The sequence below is a fragment of the Bos taurus genome, chromosome 3 (genome assembly GCF_002263795.3).
Source record: "Bos taurus isolate L1 Dominette 01449 registration number 42190680 breed Hereford chromosome 3, ARS-UCD2.0, whole genome shotgun sequence".
NCBI lineage: Eukaryota > Metazoa > Chordata > Mammalia > Artiodactyla > Bovidae > Bos > Bos taurus.
The window spans coordinates 22,527,693-22,548,392 of NC_037330.1; the positions used below are offsets into that span (position 1 = coordinate 22,527,693).

Sequence of the window (20,700 nt, forward strand, 5' to 3'; positions counted from 1 at the left end):
ATGTAGTAAGCAGAATTCATGTACCCTTCATTCTGCAAATTTTTATTAAAAGTTTACTCTGTACAGGTGCATGCAAGAATATGAAAAAGAATCAAACCTAGTTTTTCTCTCTGCCTATTGTCAGTGCAGTGGTTCTTATCCTTTAGGTGTATTCACATTCCCTTGGGGGATCTTGTTAAAATGCAGAATCTGCTTTTGAGACGGCAGAGGTGGGTTCGATTCCTGGGTCAGGAAGATCCCCTGGAGAAGGAAATGGCCACCCATTCCAGTATTCTTGCCTGGAAAATCCCATGGACAGAGGAGCCTGGTGGACTACAGTCCATGGGGTTGCAAAGAGTTGGACAGGGCTAAACATCCATACACAGAGAGAGAACAGATGGGGCCTCTGATTCAGCATTTCTAACAAGCTCCCAGATGATGGCAATGCTGCTGGTCACTGTAACACACGCTGAGCGACAAGGGTTTCTAGTAGGTCATTAGACATGCATATAATCATAATACAGAGTAAGAATTAGTAAATAGCACAGATATCCCATTAATTATCAGTAGAAAGCTGAATTTATCCCAACCTAAGGGCTGTCATTGCCCTTTTGTGCCTTAAGTGTTCCTTCTGATGTTTCTGTTGCTTTCTTACTTGTATTTTCTTTCTTTTGAGGTTGCTCACGGCAAATACTCTTTCTTAGCCTAGAATAGCTTTCTCCTTCTAATTTTTACAATCTGTCAAGATTTGTCTAAATATTCCCTCTTCCCTGGGGCCCCACTCTGACTGCTAAGTACTCCCCATAACATCTAGTTTTAACCCCCAGCAATTACCATTATTTCCTTAGCTTTCAATTGCAAGTCCGTGTTCTTATTCCTTACAGGAACTCACCTCTCTGGCAAGCTTGACGAAAAGATGCTACAAAATGAAAACATTTGGCAAACCTGAGGCCAGGTGAGGAGGCCGAGAAGAAATCAACGCAGCTCCTCCCGGTACGGTGCACCAGAGCCCAGGAAGGGACCCCAGGTATATTTTGGGAACCATCCCTTCCGCATGGCAGGTCTTTGGGCTCAACCAACCTCTTGATGAAAGTGAAAGAGGAGAGTGAAAAAGTTGGCTTAAAGCTCAACATTCAGAAAACAAAGATCATGGCATCTGGTCCTATCAGTTCATGGCAAATAGATGGAGAAACAGTGGAAACAGTGGCAGACTTTATTTTGGGGGGGTGCCAAAATCACTGCATGTTGACTACAGCCATGAAATTAAAAGACGCTTACTCCTTGGAAGAAAAGTTATGACCAACCTAGACAGCACATTACAAAGCAGAGACATTACTTTGCCAACAAAGGTCCGTCTAGTCAAGGCTATGGTTTTTCCAGTAGTCATATATGGATGTGAGAGTTGGACTATAAAGAGAAGAAGAATTGATGCTTTTGAACTGTGGCGTTGGAGAAGACTTTTGAGAGTCCCTTGGACTGCAAGGAGATCCAACCAGTTCATTCTAAAGGAGATCAGTCCTGGGTGTTCATTGGAAGGACTGATGTTGAAGCTGAAACTTCAATACTTTGGCCACCTGATGGGAAGGGAAGAGCTGACTCATTTGAAAAGACCCTGATGCTGGGAAAGATTGAAGGCGAGAGGAGAAGGGGACGACAGAGGATGAGACGGTTGGATGGCATCACCGGCTCAATGGACATGAGTTTGAGTAAACTCCGGGAGTTGGTGATGGACAGGGAGGCCTGGCGTGCTGAAGTCCATGGGGTCGCAAAGAGTCGGACACGACCGAGCGACTGAACTGAACTGAACTAAACCTAAGATTCGGGCGCTGGCTTGCCAGGGAAGCGGTCCTGGCCCCGCACTTCGCTGACTGTGGCACGGGCGCCCCCGCCTGGCGCTGGAGGCAGCGCGTGGCGGCCCACCACCGAGCCGGCGGCGGCTAGAGAGGCCGGCTGGCCCCGGGCGCCGTAGCGGCACGGCCGCAGGGAACGCGCGCGGGGCGGGCCCCACGCCACTGATCTTGTAGCCATTTTAGGAGGAAACCAGGCTCGCTAGCCCCAGGCGAGGTTTCAATTTCGATAACTTTATTGGTGGCTTTATCCGCAGAACAGCCATCGCACCATTGGTCCCGGGAGGAGGGAGAGCATCGCGGGAGGTGATTGGGTTGGGGGTGCCCCTGGACCGTGAGCGCGGGGGATGCGGGGGAGTTCCCGAAAGGGGGTTTCTTGAGCAGCCGGCCTCTGGAGGGTTTGGGGGTTCCGGGTGTTCTTGGAGGCCAGAGAGGAAGAGGTCCCCCAGGCACGGCTTCCCTGGGGCGGGGATTCCCTAGCCCGGGTCCCCAGACGCAGGGGCGGGGCCGGGGGCTCCCCTGACAAGACTGCCGGGGTGTCCCTTGCCCCATGCTGTTCCTTACGGCAGGTGGCCCCCGACTCGAGCTGCACAGCCATGGGAAACACCACCAGCGATCGAGTGGCCGGGGAGCGCCACGGCGCCAAGGCTGCGCGCGCCGAGGGCGCCGGCGGCCATGCTCCGGGTAAGGAACATAAGATCATGGTGGGGAGCACCGACGACCCCAGCGTCTTCAGCCTGCCGGACTCCAAGGTGAGCGTCCCCACGCCCCCAGTTGGTGGTGGTCCTGCAGCAGGCTGGGTGTCAGGCCTCCTCCTTCCTCTTTTGTTTTTTTCTTACCACGCTGACCCGAATTAAGGCTTTTAGAATTAAAGGTTTTTTTCTGGGGACGGAGATACTGAGTGGTAATTCTTTTTGCGGTGCTGCCTCAAAATAGGATAGAGGCGGAGTTCTTGTTACTGGACTCCTCTGTTTGCCACATTTTTAGGATGAGGCCAACCGCCCCCCCCCCTCCCCCGCCCCCAACCTCCACCCTTGATTCTCCTGACCGGCAAGGGTGCCTCTTCTAGAGTATTGATGAATTTGTAGGTTGTGAAAAACTTCAGACTGTAGGTTACCTGAGTTGCTGACCATAGGCGGCAGTTTCTCACATTTGCCCTAAGGTAGATAAGTGACTTACTTTTCCCTGAACACTTCTACTTCTTTGTATTAGTCTCATTTTTGCCCTTCTAAGAGATCAGCACTTCAGATCCTCTTTCCCTTTGGCATGACTGTGAGCAACAACCCCTTGCTTATATGAATACTTTTTCCTAGTCTTGGAGATCAGAAAAGGACATTATTTGGTTGACTGCTTAGTTTTCATCTCAAACTTCATAGTTGTAGCTGAGGTGCTTTTTTTCATATCCAGCTACTTCTTAAGTGGGAGAGCAAATAAGTTTAGGATTTCTTCACTTCCCGGTAGTACTTGATATTACCAAGCTGAAAAGGGACAACCCGCAGTTTCCCTGAAGACCTGGCTGTCAGTCTAGGACTTTCAGGAAAGTGGCAACTTGTGTTCACTCTACAGAAAGGATAGATGGAGCTGACAGCAATAAAATTACATCCGAATGTTTCGAATCACTTTTAGAACTGTCTGCATTAAATACAGTAATTCCACCTGGTAGTCTGACTGGGATGAAGTAGAAAAATGGAGGGATTGAGGAGACTGGGGTGTGTTTGATGTTACCACTCATCCCTTGCCACACATCTGAGGTTTTATTTTATTTACTCTTGTAAATGTGTGTGTGTGTTAGTCATTCAGTCGTCTCCGACTCTTTGCAACCCCATGTCCATGGGATTCTCCAGGCAAGAATACTGAAGTGGGTTGCCATTCCCTTTCCAGGGGATCTTCCCTATTGAGGGATTGAACCTGGGTCTCCTGAATTGCAGGCAGATGCTTTACCGTCTGAGCCACCAGGGTAAATAGAGAGTAATTTTGCTGGGTTGGTAATACATGAAATGTGGATTCTGTTTATTTTCTTGGATCCCAATTGAAAACATAATCACAAAGAGAAGTGAAGGTGATTTCTTGGGGTTTCTTCTCTGTTCCTTTCTTGCTTCTTCCACTTCAGGACTTCTTCCTCAACACTCGGGCTGTCTCCCCAGCCATCTGAATTTACTTCTTCAAAGCTTTCTCAAGGTGATTGTATTTTTATCCATTTCCTACACTGATGACTCAGGATTTAAGTACTGTGTACTTTTCAAACTGTGACTGCAGTAATCGGTGTCCTGAATAAAAGCCAGGTTGCTCTGTCTGAAATGGAGCCTATTTTGGATCATTTTTTCCCTTACCTCAGTCTTGCCATTTGTGAAATAAGATTGGTTCAAATAATTCCCAAGGTCATTTCCAAATCTAAGATTTTACAGTTGCTCAGTCTATTCTGTTTCTTTCCTCAGCGTTTCACTTAAACAGTTTTCAATTGTAATTCTAGTTGTTTTGCCTCTTTTCCTGATGATTTTGCTGACTATTTAACTTGGAGTAAACAATCTTCCTGCTTGTCAGCTGCACTGATGCCTACCACAGAAATATCATATCATATGTGGAAGGGCTTTCTTCCAAAGCTAGGCATATTAATAGTTTATAGCTTTCAAATTCTAAAATAATAAAGCATACAAGTAAATGATAGAAACAGTGGCAGAAGGGCCTATATTGCTTCAAATGCCACCGTTCTTCAGTGAACTAGTTCAATGGTTTTCAGTCCTATTTGCACATTAGACTTACCTGGGATTTATTTAAACATTTCATGGAAAATCTGAAACATTTTCCATGTTTCAAAGTCAGGAGAGCAGTGTAATGAATCCTATATAACTGTCATCCAGTTTAAACAATGATCAAATCATGAATGAATTCATATTGTCTATACCCCAATCCACTCTACCCCCACCAATTATTTTTAAGCAAATCCCAGCCCATCATATCAAATATTACTTTATCTATAAGTATTTTAGGATGTATCTCTAATGATGAGATTTCTTTATTTATTTTCAACATTAAATTTTAGTATTATTGTCTGGGAAGCTTAAAAATAGATTCCCAGGTCCTATATCTGAATCAGAATCTGAGGCATATGTAATTGTTAGGAATGTAAAAATTTCTGTAATTCTAATCCAGACTGTCAAATGAGTTCATTGCTTTGAGAAAATGGAGATCAAGTTTTTCTCTTAAGTCATTTTCTTATATAATGTGAAAGTTCCTTCAGTTCTCTTTGTTTACTAAGGATTATGTTGCCACTAACGTCTCATACTGTAGTTTTGAGGAATATTCAGAGACAGTATGGAAGGTAGACTGCCTCAGCCATTTTGAAAGTAAAGCGCAAGTGAATAAACTAGTCTTTTTTTTAATCCCACATTATTTTATTTGGTATTAATAATATTTTGGCTTGTTACCATGAAGACTTATTACCAAAGTCATTTAAGCCACTCTAAAGTGTGGATCAACAAACTTTTTCTGTAAAGGGCCATATAGTAAATATTTTAGACTTTGTGGCAGACCATACAGTCTCTGTCACTGATATTCAGTTCTGCCATTGCAGCATGAAAGCAGCTATAGAAAATGAGTAAGTGAATGAGTGTGGCTATTTTCCAGTAAAACGTTATTTGTAAAAGCATCTGGCTCACTGGCCATAGTTTGCCAGTTTCTGTTCTAAAAGATAGTAATGAAAAGAAACTTGACTTAAGGAGTCAGTTTTTTTCTGCAACCCTACATACCTCATTTGATATTGGAACCACTTTTTTAAAGGAAACTGTGTTTTTGATCTGATGCTTCTTGTAGCTCCACAATTTTCATCCCTACTCCTGAAAATTACTAGTATAAGCCTGGCATAGATGAATAAGTAAGATTTCATAACTATTTCTCAAAATTTAGGAAACCAGTGATCTGATTTTTATATATTTAATGTCCTTTTATAACCTGTTAACTAAAGAGGAAATTATGAATTATTTAAGAATTTTAGTATCTCTAATTTCTATTACAACTGATAATTGATAATTGAGATGCTTATATTTACATATGAAAAATACATGGCTTAGGACTTCCTTGGTGGTCCAGTGATTAAAACTCTGTGCTTCTGCTGCAGGGGTGAGGGTTTGAATCCTTGGTTGGGGAACTAAGATCCTGCATGCTGCATGGCACAGCAAAAGAAAAAAAATAGATGACTAACTTAATTATTTTTTGTAGAACCGTGCTTTATTATCATATTTTTTCTCTTAAGAGATAAGCATATCATGATTGTCTGCCTATGAGTTAATCTGGTAACAGGAAGTAAGATTTTTTGTTCGTTTGTATTTTAAGGGAAATCCTAAGGCTCTGAAAGGATGAGTGATTCATGCAGACTCAGAAATTAAGCTATGATTTGGGCAGACTTTGAGCATAAGCCATTTGACCATTTGGGTCCTAGATGAGTTTCTTTTCTATAGTTTTGTTCAAAGTTTGATGTAGTTGCTAATTTCAAGACTTATTAATCCTTATCAGAAATGTAGCACCCCTCTCTGCCCTAAGGAGGAGAGTGACCTTTTCAGAATTCCAGGGTCACAATTTAGGGATGACCTAATCCTTCTTACAGCTCCCTGGGGACAAAGAGTTTGTATCATGGCAGCAGGATTTGGAGGACTCCGTAAAGCCCACACAGCAGGCCCGGCCCACTGTTATCCGCTGGTCTGAAGGAGGCAAGGAGGTCTTCATCTCTGGGTCCTTCAACAATTGGAGCACCAAGATTCCACTGATTAAGAGGTGAAGACAAGTGTCTTGGTTGAGTCTGCTGGGTCCAGGAGTAGAGACCCAATTTCCTTTCTCAGGAGAGAGACTTGGCTGGACTACTCCTCTCCACCTGCTAGGGACTTTCTCTAGAACATTTTTTGTGACCAGTAACTGTATCTGTGACTTTTTTTTTAACCTTATAGTGAGTCAGAGATGTTTTACCACTTACAATGTCATTGCCTTAGAGGGACTTACAACAGTTTTGTAGGTATGTTCTTTAGCATTGTGTTAATAGAAGTCCTTTCTATGCTTGTGGGAAGTCTCCCGTAACTGCCTGAGTCCAGCTGCCCTGACTTCTGCACTAAAACAAAACACGTTGTAAAGTTCTAGGTAGTAATGTTATTTGTTGCTTGCAGAGCAACAGTGAGTTATGTAACTGACTATGGCCCTTTGTATGTAGGTAATTTTCTAGAAAATGCTCACCAAAATGTGGAAAGAGTACCTTGAGGCACTTCTTATCCTGAACCTACTCACTATCTTTTTTACACTCCTGAGGGATCTGTTCTGCTGAAGCAAAATAGTTGTACTAAGGTGAAACATTCTGGGGGATTAATATCTTTATTGTTCTTTTCCAGATATTAGTTAAAAATTAAAGTTATTAGGAGGGATAGCAAATACATGCTCAAGGGGATATAGAAAAGGAGAATGGGTTTATAAATTATTAATTTTTACTCCAGGGGGTGCAATCACTTAGGAATATGGGAGATCACTGGTATGATACTGTGATTGCCTCATGGCTTTTACATTTATCTTCTGTCTTCTAATAAGAATTTAGCCTGTTTAACTTTCTGTTTTCTTCTGTAGCCATAATGACTTTGTTGCCATCCTGGACCTCCCTGAGGGAGAGCACCAGTACAAGTTTTTTGTGGATGGACAGTGGGTTCATGATCCATCAGAGGTAAGACCTTGACCTCTGAGGGTAACCACTGGCTTCATAGTCTCCTTTTAGCTATTATTCCACTGGGTGTCAAATATCATTGCTTTTGGATTTCCCTGTTGATAAAAGATGGTGGTGCCAAGTATAATCCCTTCTAAAAAGAGGAGAGTTGAATGGATGAGATGTATTTGAAATGGGGATTCATGAATTTTTTTTTTTTCCATTCACTGTTTCAGCCTGTGGTTACCAGTCAGCTTGGCACAATTAACAATTTGATCCATGTCAAGAAATCTGATTTTGAGGTGTTTGATGCTTTAAAGCTAGATTCAATGGAAAGCTCAGAGACATCTTGTCGAGGTAATTTTGTAGTATTTGCTCTTTCTTGATCTTTCCTTTCTTATAATGCATGTTTCTTCCCAAGAGTGGTTTTTGTTTTTTTCATTTTCGATTTAGGTATCTTCCTAATTGTATGTATGTTTCTCCTATAAACATTTAGGTCATATTCTCTGAGAATGAAATCTGTGTAATGTATTTGATTTCACAGTAAGTGAAAGTAAATATATTTGATCTACATTAAATTTACATTGTAACCCAACACACATCACACAAACCAGTAACATGTCTTGCAGTATAATGTTTGCCTTTATTACATGTAAAGCACTTTATTTTCTGCTTTATTCTTTTTATAAACAACGAATGTGCTGTGATCTATAGTTTAAAAAGCTATTTCTAATAATTTTTCAGTTTTTTCATTGACCTTTGATAGTATCAACTAGCAGGAGCTACTTATGTCTCCTTTGTCTTGTTTAGCTGCCTCAACTTAATCCTGCCAGATTGATAGCTTAGTTGGCAGTTGTATATTTAATAGGCCCTACACATATGGCAGTCTTTGGGGAAAAAAGAGTCATAAAAACCTCAAATTTCTTTTGTGTGTATGTTAACTGAAATTTTTAAGTTTTGGGTTAAAAAATCCTCGATAGAGGAATAGACCTATATCCTTTTGTTTCTCCCAGTACTTTTTCCAAGGCCTTCATCTCTACTTACATTGGCTATAACACCAGAAAAGTGATTTGCCGTCCACATTCACAGTTACCAGTTTTGTGACTTTACAGTAAAGACTGTGAGTGTCTAAAGAACTGTGTTCCCAGTAAACAGACTTCTCCCTTTTGAGTTCAAAACCTGCCTCTGCTACTAACTAGCTTTCCCATTATGCGTAAGTCCTTCAGCATTTTTAGTTTTCAAAGTTTCTTATCAGTAAAATCAAAGGTTTAAGCTCTCAGTGATTCTCAGCTGAGGAGACACAGTGCCTAAGTGAGACATATTAGAATCTCAGGACACAAGGGTAGCTTATGCAGAATAATTTCTAAGAGAATAATCAATAGTATAATATTGTCTGCTTAGAAAAATTACAGATATTGTTTTCATTATATAAGGTCAGAAAGTAAGGCTGGACATTGTTCTTAACTGGTGGGATAGAGATTAAAGAGAGATTAAAAAATACCAAATTAAATGTCAAGGCCACTATGGCTAAATTTTTGCATTATATGATTCTAACAAAGCAACCAGTGAATAATAGACATATAATCATAATTATATAGAGAGAAGACTAGCATACTTTTGATATTCTTCCTTTCCTTCTTTCACCCAATTTCCTGATCCTCTGAGGTAAGGTTTAGAATACATTTTATTAGGAATCTTGAGTTTTAATCTGCACTCAGTGACCATCTTGCTATGTATGTGACTTTAGCTAAATAACTTTACCTTTTTTTTTTTTTTTTAATGAAAAGGGAAAAAGTACTGTTCTGTGTACTTGCCAAGAGTAATTTTGTAGTTCACATGACAAAATAACAGAGTACTTTGAAAAGTGTCAAGTTCTATATGTTTTTAAGATATTGTTTAATATAACAGTATTTTTGCTACTCTTTTGCCCCACATATAATTGAATTCTGAGTCCTTATGTTGAATTGGTTTAAAAATCCTTCTTACTAGGAACTGTAAAAAATAATAAGCAAAAACTTATAGTTCTCCTCATTTTTGTGTTTCTGTTCTTATCTGTATATACTTTTCCCATTTTTTAAAGATTTAATTTCACATGCCATAAAATTCACTCTTTTAAGGAGTATAATTAGATAATTTTTAGTGTATTCACTGAGTTGTGCGACCATTATCACTATCTAATTCCAGACCATTTTAATCACCCCCAAAAGAAACTCCATTCCCATTAGCAGTTACTTCCCATTCCTTGCTTCTCTCCACCTCTGGCATCCCTGGCATCCCTAAATTATTTTGTGTCTCTATGGATTTTCCTATTTTGGACATTTCATATAAATGGGATTATAAACTTTGTGGTCTTTTTCGTGTGGCTTCTTTAACTTGGCATAATGTTTTGAGGGCTCATCCATGTTTTAATATGTTAAGTACTTCATTCCTTACAACTGAATTAAATCCATTGTATGGGTATACCATTTTGTTGATCCATTCATTTAGCTGATGACACTTGGACTGTTTCCACTTTTTGTATGTTACAAATGATGATGTTACAAACATTTATGTTCAAGTTCTTTTGTGGACATCTGTTTTCATTTCTCTTGGGTATGTATGTGCCCAGGAGTATAATTGCGGGTCCTACGGTAACTTTGTGCTTAACTTCTGGAGGAACTGCTGGACTGTTTTCCAGAGTGGCTGCACCATTTTGCATTCCAGCCAGCAATGGGAATAGTACAAAGGTTCTCGTTTCTCCACATCATCGCCAATAATTATTATTGTCTGTCTTTTTTTATTATAGCCAAATTAATGAGTGTGATGTGGTATCTTATGGTTTTAACTTGTATTTCCCTAATGACTACTACATTGTTAGCCGTTTTTCCTCGTTGTTACAGTCATTGTAGTATCAATAGTCCTAGAGTTTATAACCTTTATTGTTGCTTGGGTGGGAAAAAGAAAAATCTAATATTTTCATGTTGTTTAATAGTTTTAAAGGCATTGTCACATCTGTTGTCTCATTTGATTCCTATCAAAACACTGTGAAATAGGGCAGAAATTGTTGTTTTCATTTTATGAATGAAGAAACTGACTATAGTAGAGAGATTTGTCCCAAGTCATACAGTTGATAAATGGAGTAGCTCTCCCCTGAACCTACATCCTTATCTCTTCCCCTGTCCTCCACATCATGTTGCCATGAAGAACCTCATGGTTTATGTTCAGGATGACCCAGACTTTTTCTTTGCCTTATAGTTATAGACCCAACAAGTCACAAGTTAATGATTCTTGACTTCTACCATATTTAATATTACCTGCCACGTATTGACAGTTTTTTCATGCATCTGTACTAGCTGTCCAACTTTCCTTTATATTTGAATAAATATCTTCCAGACCTTTCCAGCTCACCCCCAGGGCCTTATGGTCAAGAAATGTATGTGTTTCGATCAGAGGAGAGATTTAAATCTCCACCCATCCTGCCTCCTCACCTTCTCCAAGTTATTCTTAACAAGGACACTAACATATCTGTGAGTATTCTAAAAATATTGCTGGGGCATCTGAGGGTTACTAGGATCATTTGAGCCAAAATGTAGTAATCTTAGAGGTTGGGATTATTACAAAGGTCTGTTGAATATGAATCATGTGTGTATCAGTAGCATTACAGGTTCCTTTTTCCAGGGCTGTGTTGTGACTTTTCCAAGTACTGATATCAAAATTCATAGTTTTCTTCTGGTCCTAATGTATCAGCTCAGAGCTGTGGATTGCTAGAAACAGTTTCTAAGACTTTTATTCCAACATAAAATAAGAAGTATTTATCATTTGGCGATATCCAAAAGAAGCGTATTTTTCATATAATTTATATTTCTAGTCAATTCACTTGATTCCCACTAAGATTATTTTTGCCTCTTAACACAAACCTTCCATATGTGTTGTGGGCAAGGTCTATTCAAAAGAGGATGAATAGATTCTGAAGCTTAGAGTTTCTGCCCTGGACTCAGAATTTTTGTGATTTTCTGTGATGAGAATGTATTATTGATGTATACTAGAATAAGTGAATTATTTAAAAAAAAATAATACCTTCTAGTTTTGAGTTTCTCAACAGTTCCAAAGATCTTTGAGGAAGAATAAACTGTTTGGTTTAAGATTGTACATTTAACCCCATGTAGTCTTTTTTTTTTTTAAACAGTGTGACCCAGCCTTGCTCCCCGAGCCCAATCATGTTATGCTGAACCATCTCTATGCATTGTCCATTAAGGTAAATGGTGGGCCTGCTTCTTCACATAGCTCCCCAAAACAGGAGGCAAGAGTTGAACACATGTTCTCTAGTGGTTTGCTGAAGCTGGCAGTAATGGTCCAGTTATAGGAGAAGAACTTTCTTTTTTTTAACCAAAGGGTGAGTTGTTTATTCTAAATCTTAGTCTTGATATCTGAGTTCTGGCTAGCTGAATTGCCCTGTGATTAAATGGACTTTTTTGTTTCTTGGTTTCTTTTTGGGTAGCTATAACCTTTGCACCACCTACTTAATTAAGTGTGAGTTCATAGTAAGTACTAGGATTTCATTTGCAGAAAAAACAAGTTTACTTTCCAGTTCAAAGAATGCTTAAATCTGATATTAAGGCCTCCAGTGTTTAAAGGTGGACATGAACTGCTTTAAGGTGCCTGAGTCGTATATACGCCAGTGCTTGCATCTTTCCTATACACTACTCAAAGGAGAAATGTGACCAGACTTGCCCTGTGCACCGCCAACCCCACCCCCACCCCGCCGCTCCCCCGCTTTTAGAATGCTTCTTGGTTTCTTAGAATGCTTCTTAATTTCTCTGCTGCTTTAGATTCTGGATTGAAAATATCTGTTCAGTCCTGTAATGTCTTTGTGGTCTGGCTGTTGGGATATTTTATATAGTTCTATAGTTACCAAACTAAGCTGAGCATCAGCAGAATTATTTGGGGGAAGTTTGTGAAAATACAGATTCAGAAGCTCTATCCCCATGGATTCTGAATAAGTGCATCTAGGATGGGCCTCAGTAATTTTATTGAGTTGCTTATGTTTCTTAGATATGTAGCCAGATTAGGGAAATCACTGATACAGCTGTCTGTAACAGATTACAAGGTACTTATATACTACTGAATTTAATTTTCCTAATAAGCTTGTGAGATAAGTATTATTTTTAACTCCTGTTTTAGAGATAAAGAAACTAAGGCTAAGAGAAGGTCATATTGCCAGTAAGGACCAGACAGAGGACTGAGGTCCTGTCCTATCCTCATTCCATGTTCTTTCCTTGAGATTATGGTGCTGGTTTTTCCAAGTAGGTCTTTTTGTCACCTGCTCCTCATTTCTACCAAACTCTTTCTGGAGTTAAATTTTTTACCTGCCTTGCTGCTGTCATGTTTAGGCTGTGATTTGTATACTATGGTCACAGAATGTCAGTCTGGTAAGTATTCATTGTGGATGATACCTATCCCTGGTTCTCTCAAGATAGTTTAAGCTGTTTGGAATTGCTTCATTGGATGGAGTGTCTTTCCAAGGAGAATTTTAGGGTCTACTTTGTTCAAGGATAGAAGATGATTCCTGAGTCCCCTCTTGATCAGAGAGGATGTTTTTTAAGTCCAGCCCCAGATACTCAATGGAAATTAGACCTGTTTTGGGGCTTGGAAATGGTTTTTCAAAAGGATCACTGCTGTGATCCTTCTCATTGCTTTTAAGACTTCCTTCTAGAAACAGATGTCACAATATTTCTTTTTTTTCCGTGATAGTTTTAAGCCCAATATTTGAATTTGAGGTGGAAAAGGAAGTGAGGTAGAACACTAATATTTCTTTAGCACCGATTTTCTGTCAGTTTCTGTGTCAGATATTTTCAGGTAATCATTAGAGCCATCTTAATGGTGGGTATTAACCTTTGTAATGATGAGGAGAAAAGACTTGGAGATAGGAGTCGGACGCAGCTTAGCAACTGAACGACACTCAGGGTCACAGAGTGTAACAGTAGGTGTCAGGATCAAAACAAATTGATTTGACTCCCAAACCACCTTTTTTTAAATAATATCAAAGTAACTCTGTTTAAAGTGAGCAACTATGAGGGATTAATGGCTGGGAACAGCTGTTTTCATCCTGAACTAGTGAATTAACTGCATGTGTTTATTTCCCTTGCAGGACAGTGTGATGGTCCTTAGTGCAACCCATCGCTACAAGAAGAAGTATGTCACTACTCTTCTGTACAAGCCCATCTGAGGGATCCCTTCCTGCCTCCCAGGATTCAGGAGAAGCATCTCCCTTGCCTTTCTGGACTGGACCAGTCTTAGCTGGGACTGGAAGGCTGATTTGCTTTGAGGCTAATATGTGTGTTTCAGTGCCTGAGTAGGATGCTCTGCTTTTGCATTTGATTGCAGATGAGAGCTTTATGAGTTTATGGAATTTATTTTAACACTATATATATATATATATACATATGAAGGGAAAGTTAATGGAAGCCTCCTAGCTAGATGTATTCTCCCTGCCTATGGGAACTCACCAAGACCTGTTTGGGAAAGCTTCAGGAAGAGCCATTACAGGAATCTTTTTTCCTAAAGTGAATGAAGAACAAACTCTCAGGATCCTTGTTGGGTGGAGATTCTATCACTGCTACTACCTTGGCTCTCCAAGGAATGGACTTGTGCCAGACTGCTGCCCTACTTACAGCTGCCTCCTTGCAGGAGCAGCTTTTCTTGCATGGGTTCTCTGTATTCCCAGAGAATGTGGCACAATCTGTGCTTTTTTAAATGATACCAGATGCCCCATAAGAACCCTTTTCCCTTTCATTTCACATTCTTGCTTTGTTAGCCTCCTTCAAATCCTATACCTGACCCTTCCTAGCACAGAACTTAGTAGGTAAGTGACCCATTTCAAAGGCTTTGTGAGACCTGACCCACCTCACAGACTAGGGCTGCCAGAATGTCTCCTTTTTAAGCCAGCACAGGCCCATGACACTTTGTTACCACTTACCTTAACTTCTACTGAAGAAACTGGCTTCCTATGATATGAAAGGCAGAATGCAGAAGGTCTGTTTTCTTGTTTTGGTTTGGTGCCACAGTTAAGGCTGTATTGGCACATTCCCATACTTTTTCCCACCTGGTTTGGCCCTGCTTCCATGTTTTCTTTCACAGACAGCTTTGAAGGTAAGAGTAAAACTAGTAAAAACCTTCATGTCTTTTGTCCTTGGAAGATTTTTATGTGCCTACATTTTTCTTTTCTCCAAAAAATGCCTTTTCATTGCTCTAAAGAGACTGCTTTTGGAGAACTTAAGCTTTCGATAAATAGCTCACTATTTTCTTTAGCCCTCTACAATCGTACATTAATGAGGCTGACTCTGTGTACATCATTACAGTAAACACTGTTCTAGATACAGGCCCGTTCAGGCTCATCTTGTGCACCTAAAAGTTTCCTTCAACTTAAAGATTCATTACGCCAAGAAGCAAGACATTACCTTTGGTAGTCTCAGCGATGACAAATATTGCTTTCATGTGCTAAATGCTAACAGTCATCTTGCTCTTCTGTATCTTTTCCCAAAAAGTGTTTGATGATGAAGAGGGGTCAGTGATTTCCATTTGTGGAGTAAAAAGTTTCTATTCAATCCACTCTTGAGATTCAGAGATAAGATATTTTCCCCTAAGTTTCTGTGGCTCTTGCATTACAAATAAATGCAAGCCAAACATTCAGTACCGAAGGAGGCCAGATTTGATGCTTGAGAGGCTCCTTGAGATGAGCCCAGTCCCACTGAAAGGGCACCCACATGTCAATTAGCTACCTCCTCTCTTTCCCATGTAAAGCTGATGACATAGTTGTCTTTGGGTATGTAGAACTCTTAGATCCTCTGTGTGAGCAGTATGGTATGGGATTGCTGTCTTGCTGAGAATGCAAATTGCTAAGTGCTTTGGTGGTTATTTGCTGAGAGTAAATACTACTCTAGCCATTCGAGGCCACTATCTACAGCAAAATGCTTTTGTGGAGAATGTTTTATAGTTTTAGTCACATTTAGAATGGTGTACCATTCTAAAATTCTGTTAGAACCAACTGTCAGAATCTACACTGTCTCCAGTTATACTAAAATTTTGTATTTTTCTAATACCCAGTAAACAAGTGAGTCACTTAGGATTTAAAGTCTTGCTTGCTACATGGAAGGTTTTGTTGTACTTATATGTCTTGTCAGCGGTATTATCATGTAATCATCCTTGTGTTCATGTATTAAAATTTCTATTCTGCACAGATATATCATTAGCGTGGGGTAGGAAAAAAGATTCCTCCCATTTTTCTCAGGCCAGAGGCTTCTATGAAATGAATGGGTCTGTCTTCAGCAACAGCAGGCTTTGGTGTTGGTGACCTTCCAATCTTTCTAATCTGGAAACGTGCAGAAGGTGTCAGTTTTCCAAATTCTGAGGTAATCAATCTTTCAGCCAGATATGAAATTGGAGCCTACCAGCAGTTTTGGAAAGGGACAAATAAGAGGAATTGGATGATGACTTATGCAGCCCTGTCCCTTCTCTGTGCTGCTGATAACATCCCATGGCCTTGATAATTCCTATCATACTCTCCTCAGTCTGCCTCCAAGAAACTGTTCTAGGCTGAAAGGGAAGGAGGAAGGTACCCCAAAGTACAGCTCACTCATTCTTTTATATTGGTTAAAGGTATAGTTTATTTTCTGCAGAAGAATTTGACAGAGTTTGAAAATGAATAGAGTAAAAAATTGGGTTGTTTTTTTTTTGTTTGGTTGGTTGGTTAGCTTTTGCCTATAAGAGTTTCACAGAGTCAATAAGTAAGAATGTAACTCTTTGAGGCGGCTGACTATTAAAGAACTGTATCATGGTATAGGAGTTGTGGGAAGCAGAGTAACTGAGCCGAGGACTGATACTAGGAAAATTAAGGCTTAAGTAACCCAGAACTAGAAATACCCTTTTTAAAATTAATTCAGACACATCCTGGTGTCTTTAGATCCCATTGTATAGAATTTGTCATATAAAAAAATCTTCCCTTTGTCTCTTGTTTCTGTTTTCTACACTTTGTTCTATATTGTGCTTTAACTTCATGTGTCAGGCAAACTTTACAAGGGTCTAAAGTCAAAGGTTACCTAAAGCAAATATTAGTCATCTTGCTGTTAAGGAAGATGTGTCATGGAAGGAAGAGCATCTGTGTCAGGATTATTAGCTTGCTTTAAGATTAGAGTTGAATGGGATTTAATCACTAGGCAAAACCCCTGAAGGGTATCTGGCCTCAAGAGTGTTGGCTTAAAAAAAAAAAAAATGCTTATATATGGTAGAGAAACCCTATAAAAGAATTCAAGAGAAGTTTCTGACAGGATCCTATAAACCCAGGCCCAGTCACTTCACTCTGATTATTTCTAGTCTCTCTTACCTAATGGATCTGAGATAAAAAAATTTTTTGAAAAGTGTTGGTACTCTATGTATGCTGCTAAAATGAAGTTAAGAAAGAAGTTTTACTTCTAGACTGGGCTTATATTAATCTGGGTATAAATGAAGGAGACATATTAACGATAGACTCCCCTGCTTTTAATTGGGGAAATAGGGCTTTTAAATTTTTGACCTCAACTAAAAATTATATGCAATAGTCTTTGTTTGAGTATGTTTGCAATATGTTCTGTTCTCAGAGATCTCTAAATCTTCACGTTCTAGTGATTTGGGGCATAGACTTAAGAGCAGATACACCATTGGTTCCTGCATTATTCTGACTCATTGTTAAAGCTGAGTGCTTGCTGTATTTTACTAGGAACTGCTGACTCTAGTTACCCATGGGATGGAGGACCTGGGAGGGATAGGAGTTAGGGTCTTTTAAAACTCTGGATTTAGCATTTGTCTCTCCTTAAGCACCAATCACAATTGGAGGTTGAAGGGCTGTCATTTCTGCAATGAACTGGAACTTTCAGAATAAAAAGGCCAAATCTTTAAAAATTATAAGAAAAGCAGAGGAAAAGGCTCTAAGAGTCTGTTACTTAAGAAATCCAGTTCTTGGCAATGGAATCCCTCCAGGATTCAAATTTGGGCTTTGTCTTGATTTGCTTTACTCAGTTGTGTTTTGAATTGAATAAATTATTTAAAAGTTAAATTTTGTATTAGTTCTAACGTGAGTGGAGTTGAATTTTATGTAGCACAGTGCTTTTGCAGTATGATTGGTGTGAAATACTGAATATCTTGTGGATTTTGTAGTCAGGTTAAATGACTGAGGAGTACCTACCCTAAGTATTATGTACTGGTCATCTAACTTCTTTTCTGTTCCCATCTACAGAACACCTACCCAGGTTGTGGTTTTAGAGCAGCCAAAGCTCACTAATGTTGATTAGTTCTAATCTCCACACTGGCCTCATATGTGAAACTTGCTTAAATTTTGGTAAATTTTAGAATGTTGGTTGTTACTTCACCAAAGCATTTTGAATGAATACAGCTCTGTTATAAAGGGGGAATAAGACTATAATTTGAAGGGAATTAAATATGTCAGTCCTCCTTTAAATGGTGCTTTTTGTAATCTTTAGTGCTGAGGGACAAAGCTGCTTTTCAATATTTCACAAAGGAGTGGCTTACAAGAATGGATTTTAAAGCTTTTCTCCAAATGTAATTTGTCACTGGATTCTGACATGCGTCTGAAAATTCTGTGATGTAACACATACTGAAATGTGAGTTTTTCCCCCATAAAACTGTGGAATAAAAGTATTATACAGCAATAATATTTGAGTTCTTCATCAGTTACTGATTATACCATCAAGATGTATCCGTCCAGGTAGCCTCAGGACCTAAAGAATGTAAATTGCCACATGGATATTTTTAAATAGAAATGTAATAGGTATATGGGACACATGATATCATTCCTCTTCTTTTTGATGGAAGGAATGATGCTAAAGCTGAAACTCCAGTACTTTGGCCACCTCATGTGAAGAGCTGACTCATTGGAAAAGACCCTGATGCTGGGAGGGATTGGGGGCGGGAGGAGAAGGGGACGACAGAGGATGAGATGGCTGGATGGCATCACTGACTCGATGGACGTGAGTCTGAGTGAACTCCGGGAGTTGGTGATGGACAGGGAGGCCTGGCGTGCTGCGATTCATGGGGTTGCAAAGAGTCGGACACGACTGAGCGACTGATCTGATCTGCCAACATTAACTGCTGCTGCTGCTGCTAAGTCGCTTCAGTTGTGTCCGACTCTGTGTGACCCCGTAGACGGCAGCCCACCAGGCCCCGCCATCCCTGGGATTCTCCAGGCAAGAACACTGGAGTGGGTTGCCATTTCCTCCTCCAATGCATGAAAGTGAAAAGTGAAAGTGAAGTTGCTCAGTCGTGTCCGACTCTTCGCAACCCCATGGACTGCAGCCTACCAGGCTCCTCCGTCCATGGGATTTTCCAGGCAAGAGTACTGGAGTGGGTTGCCATTGCCTTCTCCAGCCAACATTAACTAGAGGAATGCAAACTCTGATTTGAGTTTTAGCACTTTCTGTAAACTGCACACTTAGCTATCATCCTGTTCTGGATTAGCCTAATGGTTTTCACCCCTGGCCACACATTAATATTACCTGTTCAGATGCTATAAAAATACTGATGCCGAGCCTACTACTTTGTTGTTTAGTTGCTATGTTGGGTCTGACCCTTTTGTGGCCCCATGGACTGCAGCCCACTAGGCTCCTCTGTTCATGGGATTTCCTAGGCAAGAAAAATGGAGTGGGTTGCCATTTCCTTCTCCAGGGGGATCTTCCCGACTCAGGGACCAAACTTGTGTCTCCTGCATTGGCAGGCAGGTTCTTTACCACTGAGGCACTGGAAAAAAGTGAAAATGTTAGTTGCTCAGTCGTGTCCGACTCTTTGTGACCCCATGGACATAGACCACCAGGTTCATCTATTCATGGAATTCTCCAGCCAAGAATACTGGAGTGGGTAGCCAGTCCCTTCTCCAGGGGATCTTCCCAGCCCAGGGATCAAACCCAGGTCCCCTACATTGCAGGCAGATTCTTTACTGTCTGAGCCATGAGGGAAGCCCCTAAACGCCAATTAAATGAAAATCTCTTCCATGGGGTCCAAGTATCTATATTTTTTAAGCTCTCCAGATGATTCTAACATATATTCAGAAATGAGGACCATTATCCTGGAACTTCCCTACTTATTCTTTCTCTGTCAGATATGTACTTGTATGTGAAAGCAGGTTATATACTTCATTCTGACAGCGATCACTTCCCTCAGATGGCTTTGCCCAGGGCCATGATTATAATATCCTTATTATTTTCCATCCCTTTATTTCATGGCATTTTTATGTAGCTAGCATCTGGACTTTTCTTCAAAGAACACAATCAGGCTACTCTGTATTTGCTGCTCTGAAGTCATCTGAGTTAAATTTCCTCAAAGGAAAGAGGGGAATGACTTGGTGGGAGTGACTAGAGGGTGAGAACAGAGAGGGTTGGAGAAGTGTAGATGTACAAGGACAGGTAATGAAGAACCGCGATAGTAGAAATGGACCAAAACAGTTACCCCCAAACCTCAACAATAAGTCAGGAGACTGCATGCAGACTAGAGGTAGAGAGTGGTGGGTGTAATGGGGACTCAGCCTCTAGCAGAATAGTCTCCTAAACATGTACCTTGGTCACTGAAACAACAAAATGGCACCAGAATTCTATCAAGGCTCAAACTTTCATTGACGTGTTTTCTAAAGTACTTCCTTCTGGCCCAGTTGATCTGGAGTCTTGTTGTATCCCTTCCAAACTCCTCTCCTCTCCCACATCAACAATCACCCATGACACAGGTGGCTTGGAGACCTTGTGAGTCTCTCTGTGGCCCTATTTGGTCACCATTCAGCAGCACATATGGAGATCTCGAGTACTACCTCCCTTTCTCTAATCCATCCCCTGGCTCCAGGGCACTTACATTGGAGATGAACTTCTCTGTTAGAATTCTTCAGGCACTCAGTCGTACTCCGAAGAAGACTCCTGTCTTGAGAGTATTCTCTTCATTGACTTTCTAGGAAGGAGGGCAAGGTTCTCTGTCAGAAGGTCCACATGCAATAAGATATTTTAAAACAAAAATGGGTTTTCTCCAAATTCTCAGCTACTCTAAATTAATTTCCCTTGACTACAACTTCCAAAGCGCTCCTGCTAGTGCTAGCTTGTGATAAGAACATCAGATGACAATTCTGAACACCTGAAAGAGCCACCAAGATTACTGCAGACCGGTATACCTGGATCTTGGGGGTAAAAATCTTAATTCCCA

At 40.4% G+C, this 20,700-nt stretch overlaps 1 protein-coding gene and 1 long non-coding RNA gene across 4 annotated transcripts in view; one reads left to right on the forward strand and one right to left on the reverse strand.

Moving 5' to 3' along the window:
• Positions 1-1,990: 1,990 nt before the first annotated feature.
• Positions 1,991-18,179, forward strand: PRKAB2 (protein kinase AMP-activated non-catalytic subunit beta 2). Of its 2 annotated transcripts, XM_005203986.5 has the most exons (8): positions 1,991-2,132; positions 2,396-2,578; positions 6,427-6,593; positions 7,425-7,518; positions 7,734-7,854; positions 10,870-11,003; positions 11,663-11,731; positions 13,625-18,179. In XM_005203986.5, the coding sequence occupies exons 2-8, from the start codon at positions 2,423-2,425 to the stop codon at positions 13,700-13,702; spliced, it is 819 nt and encodes a 272-aa protein (XP_005204043.1). In that variant the 5' UTR covers positions 1,991-2,132; positions 2,396-2,422; the 3' UTR covers positions 13,703-18,179. The 2 variants fall into 2 exon arrangements, with proteins under 2 accessions (XP_005204043.1, NP_001179257.1); NM_001192328.1 differs by lacking the exon at positions 1,991-2,132 and having other exon boundaries at positions 13,625-13,702.
• LOC112445956 (uncharacterized) overlaps positions 16,167-20,700 on the reverse strand; it is a 35,981-nt gene continuing 31,447 nt past the window's right edge. For both annotated transcript variants that reach the window (XR_009493872.1, XR_003033971.2), the window contains one exon: positions 16,167-20,451. This is a non-coding gene — a long non-coding RNA (uncharacterized lncRNA). The remainder of the gene's footprint in view (positions 20,452-20,700) is intronic.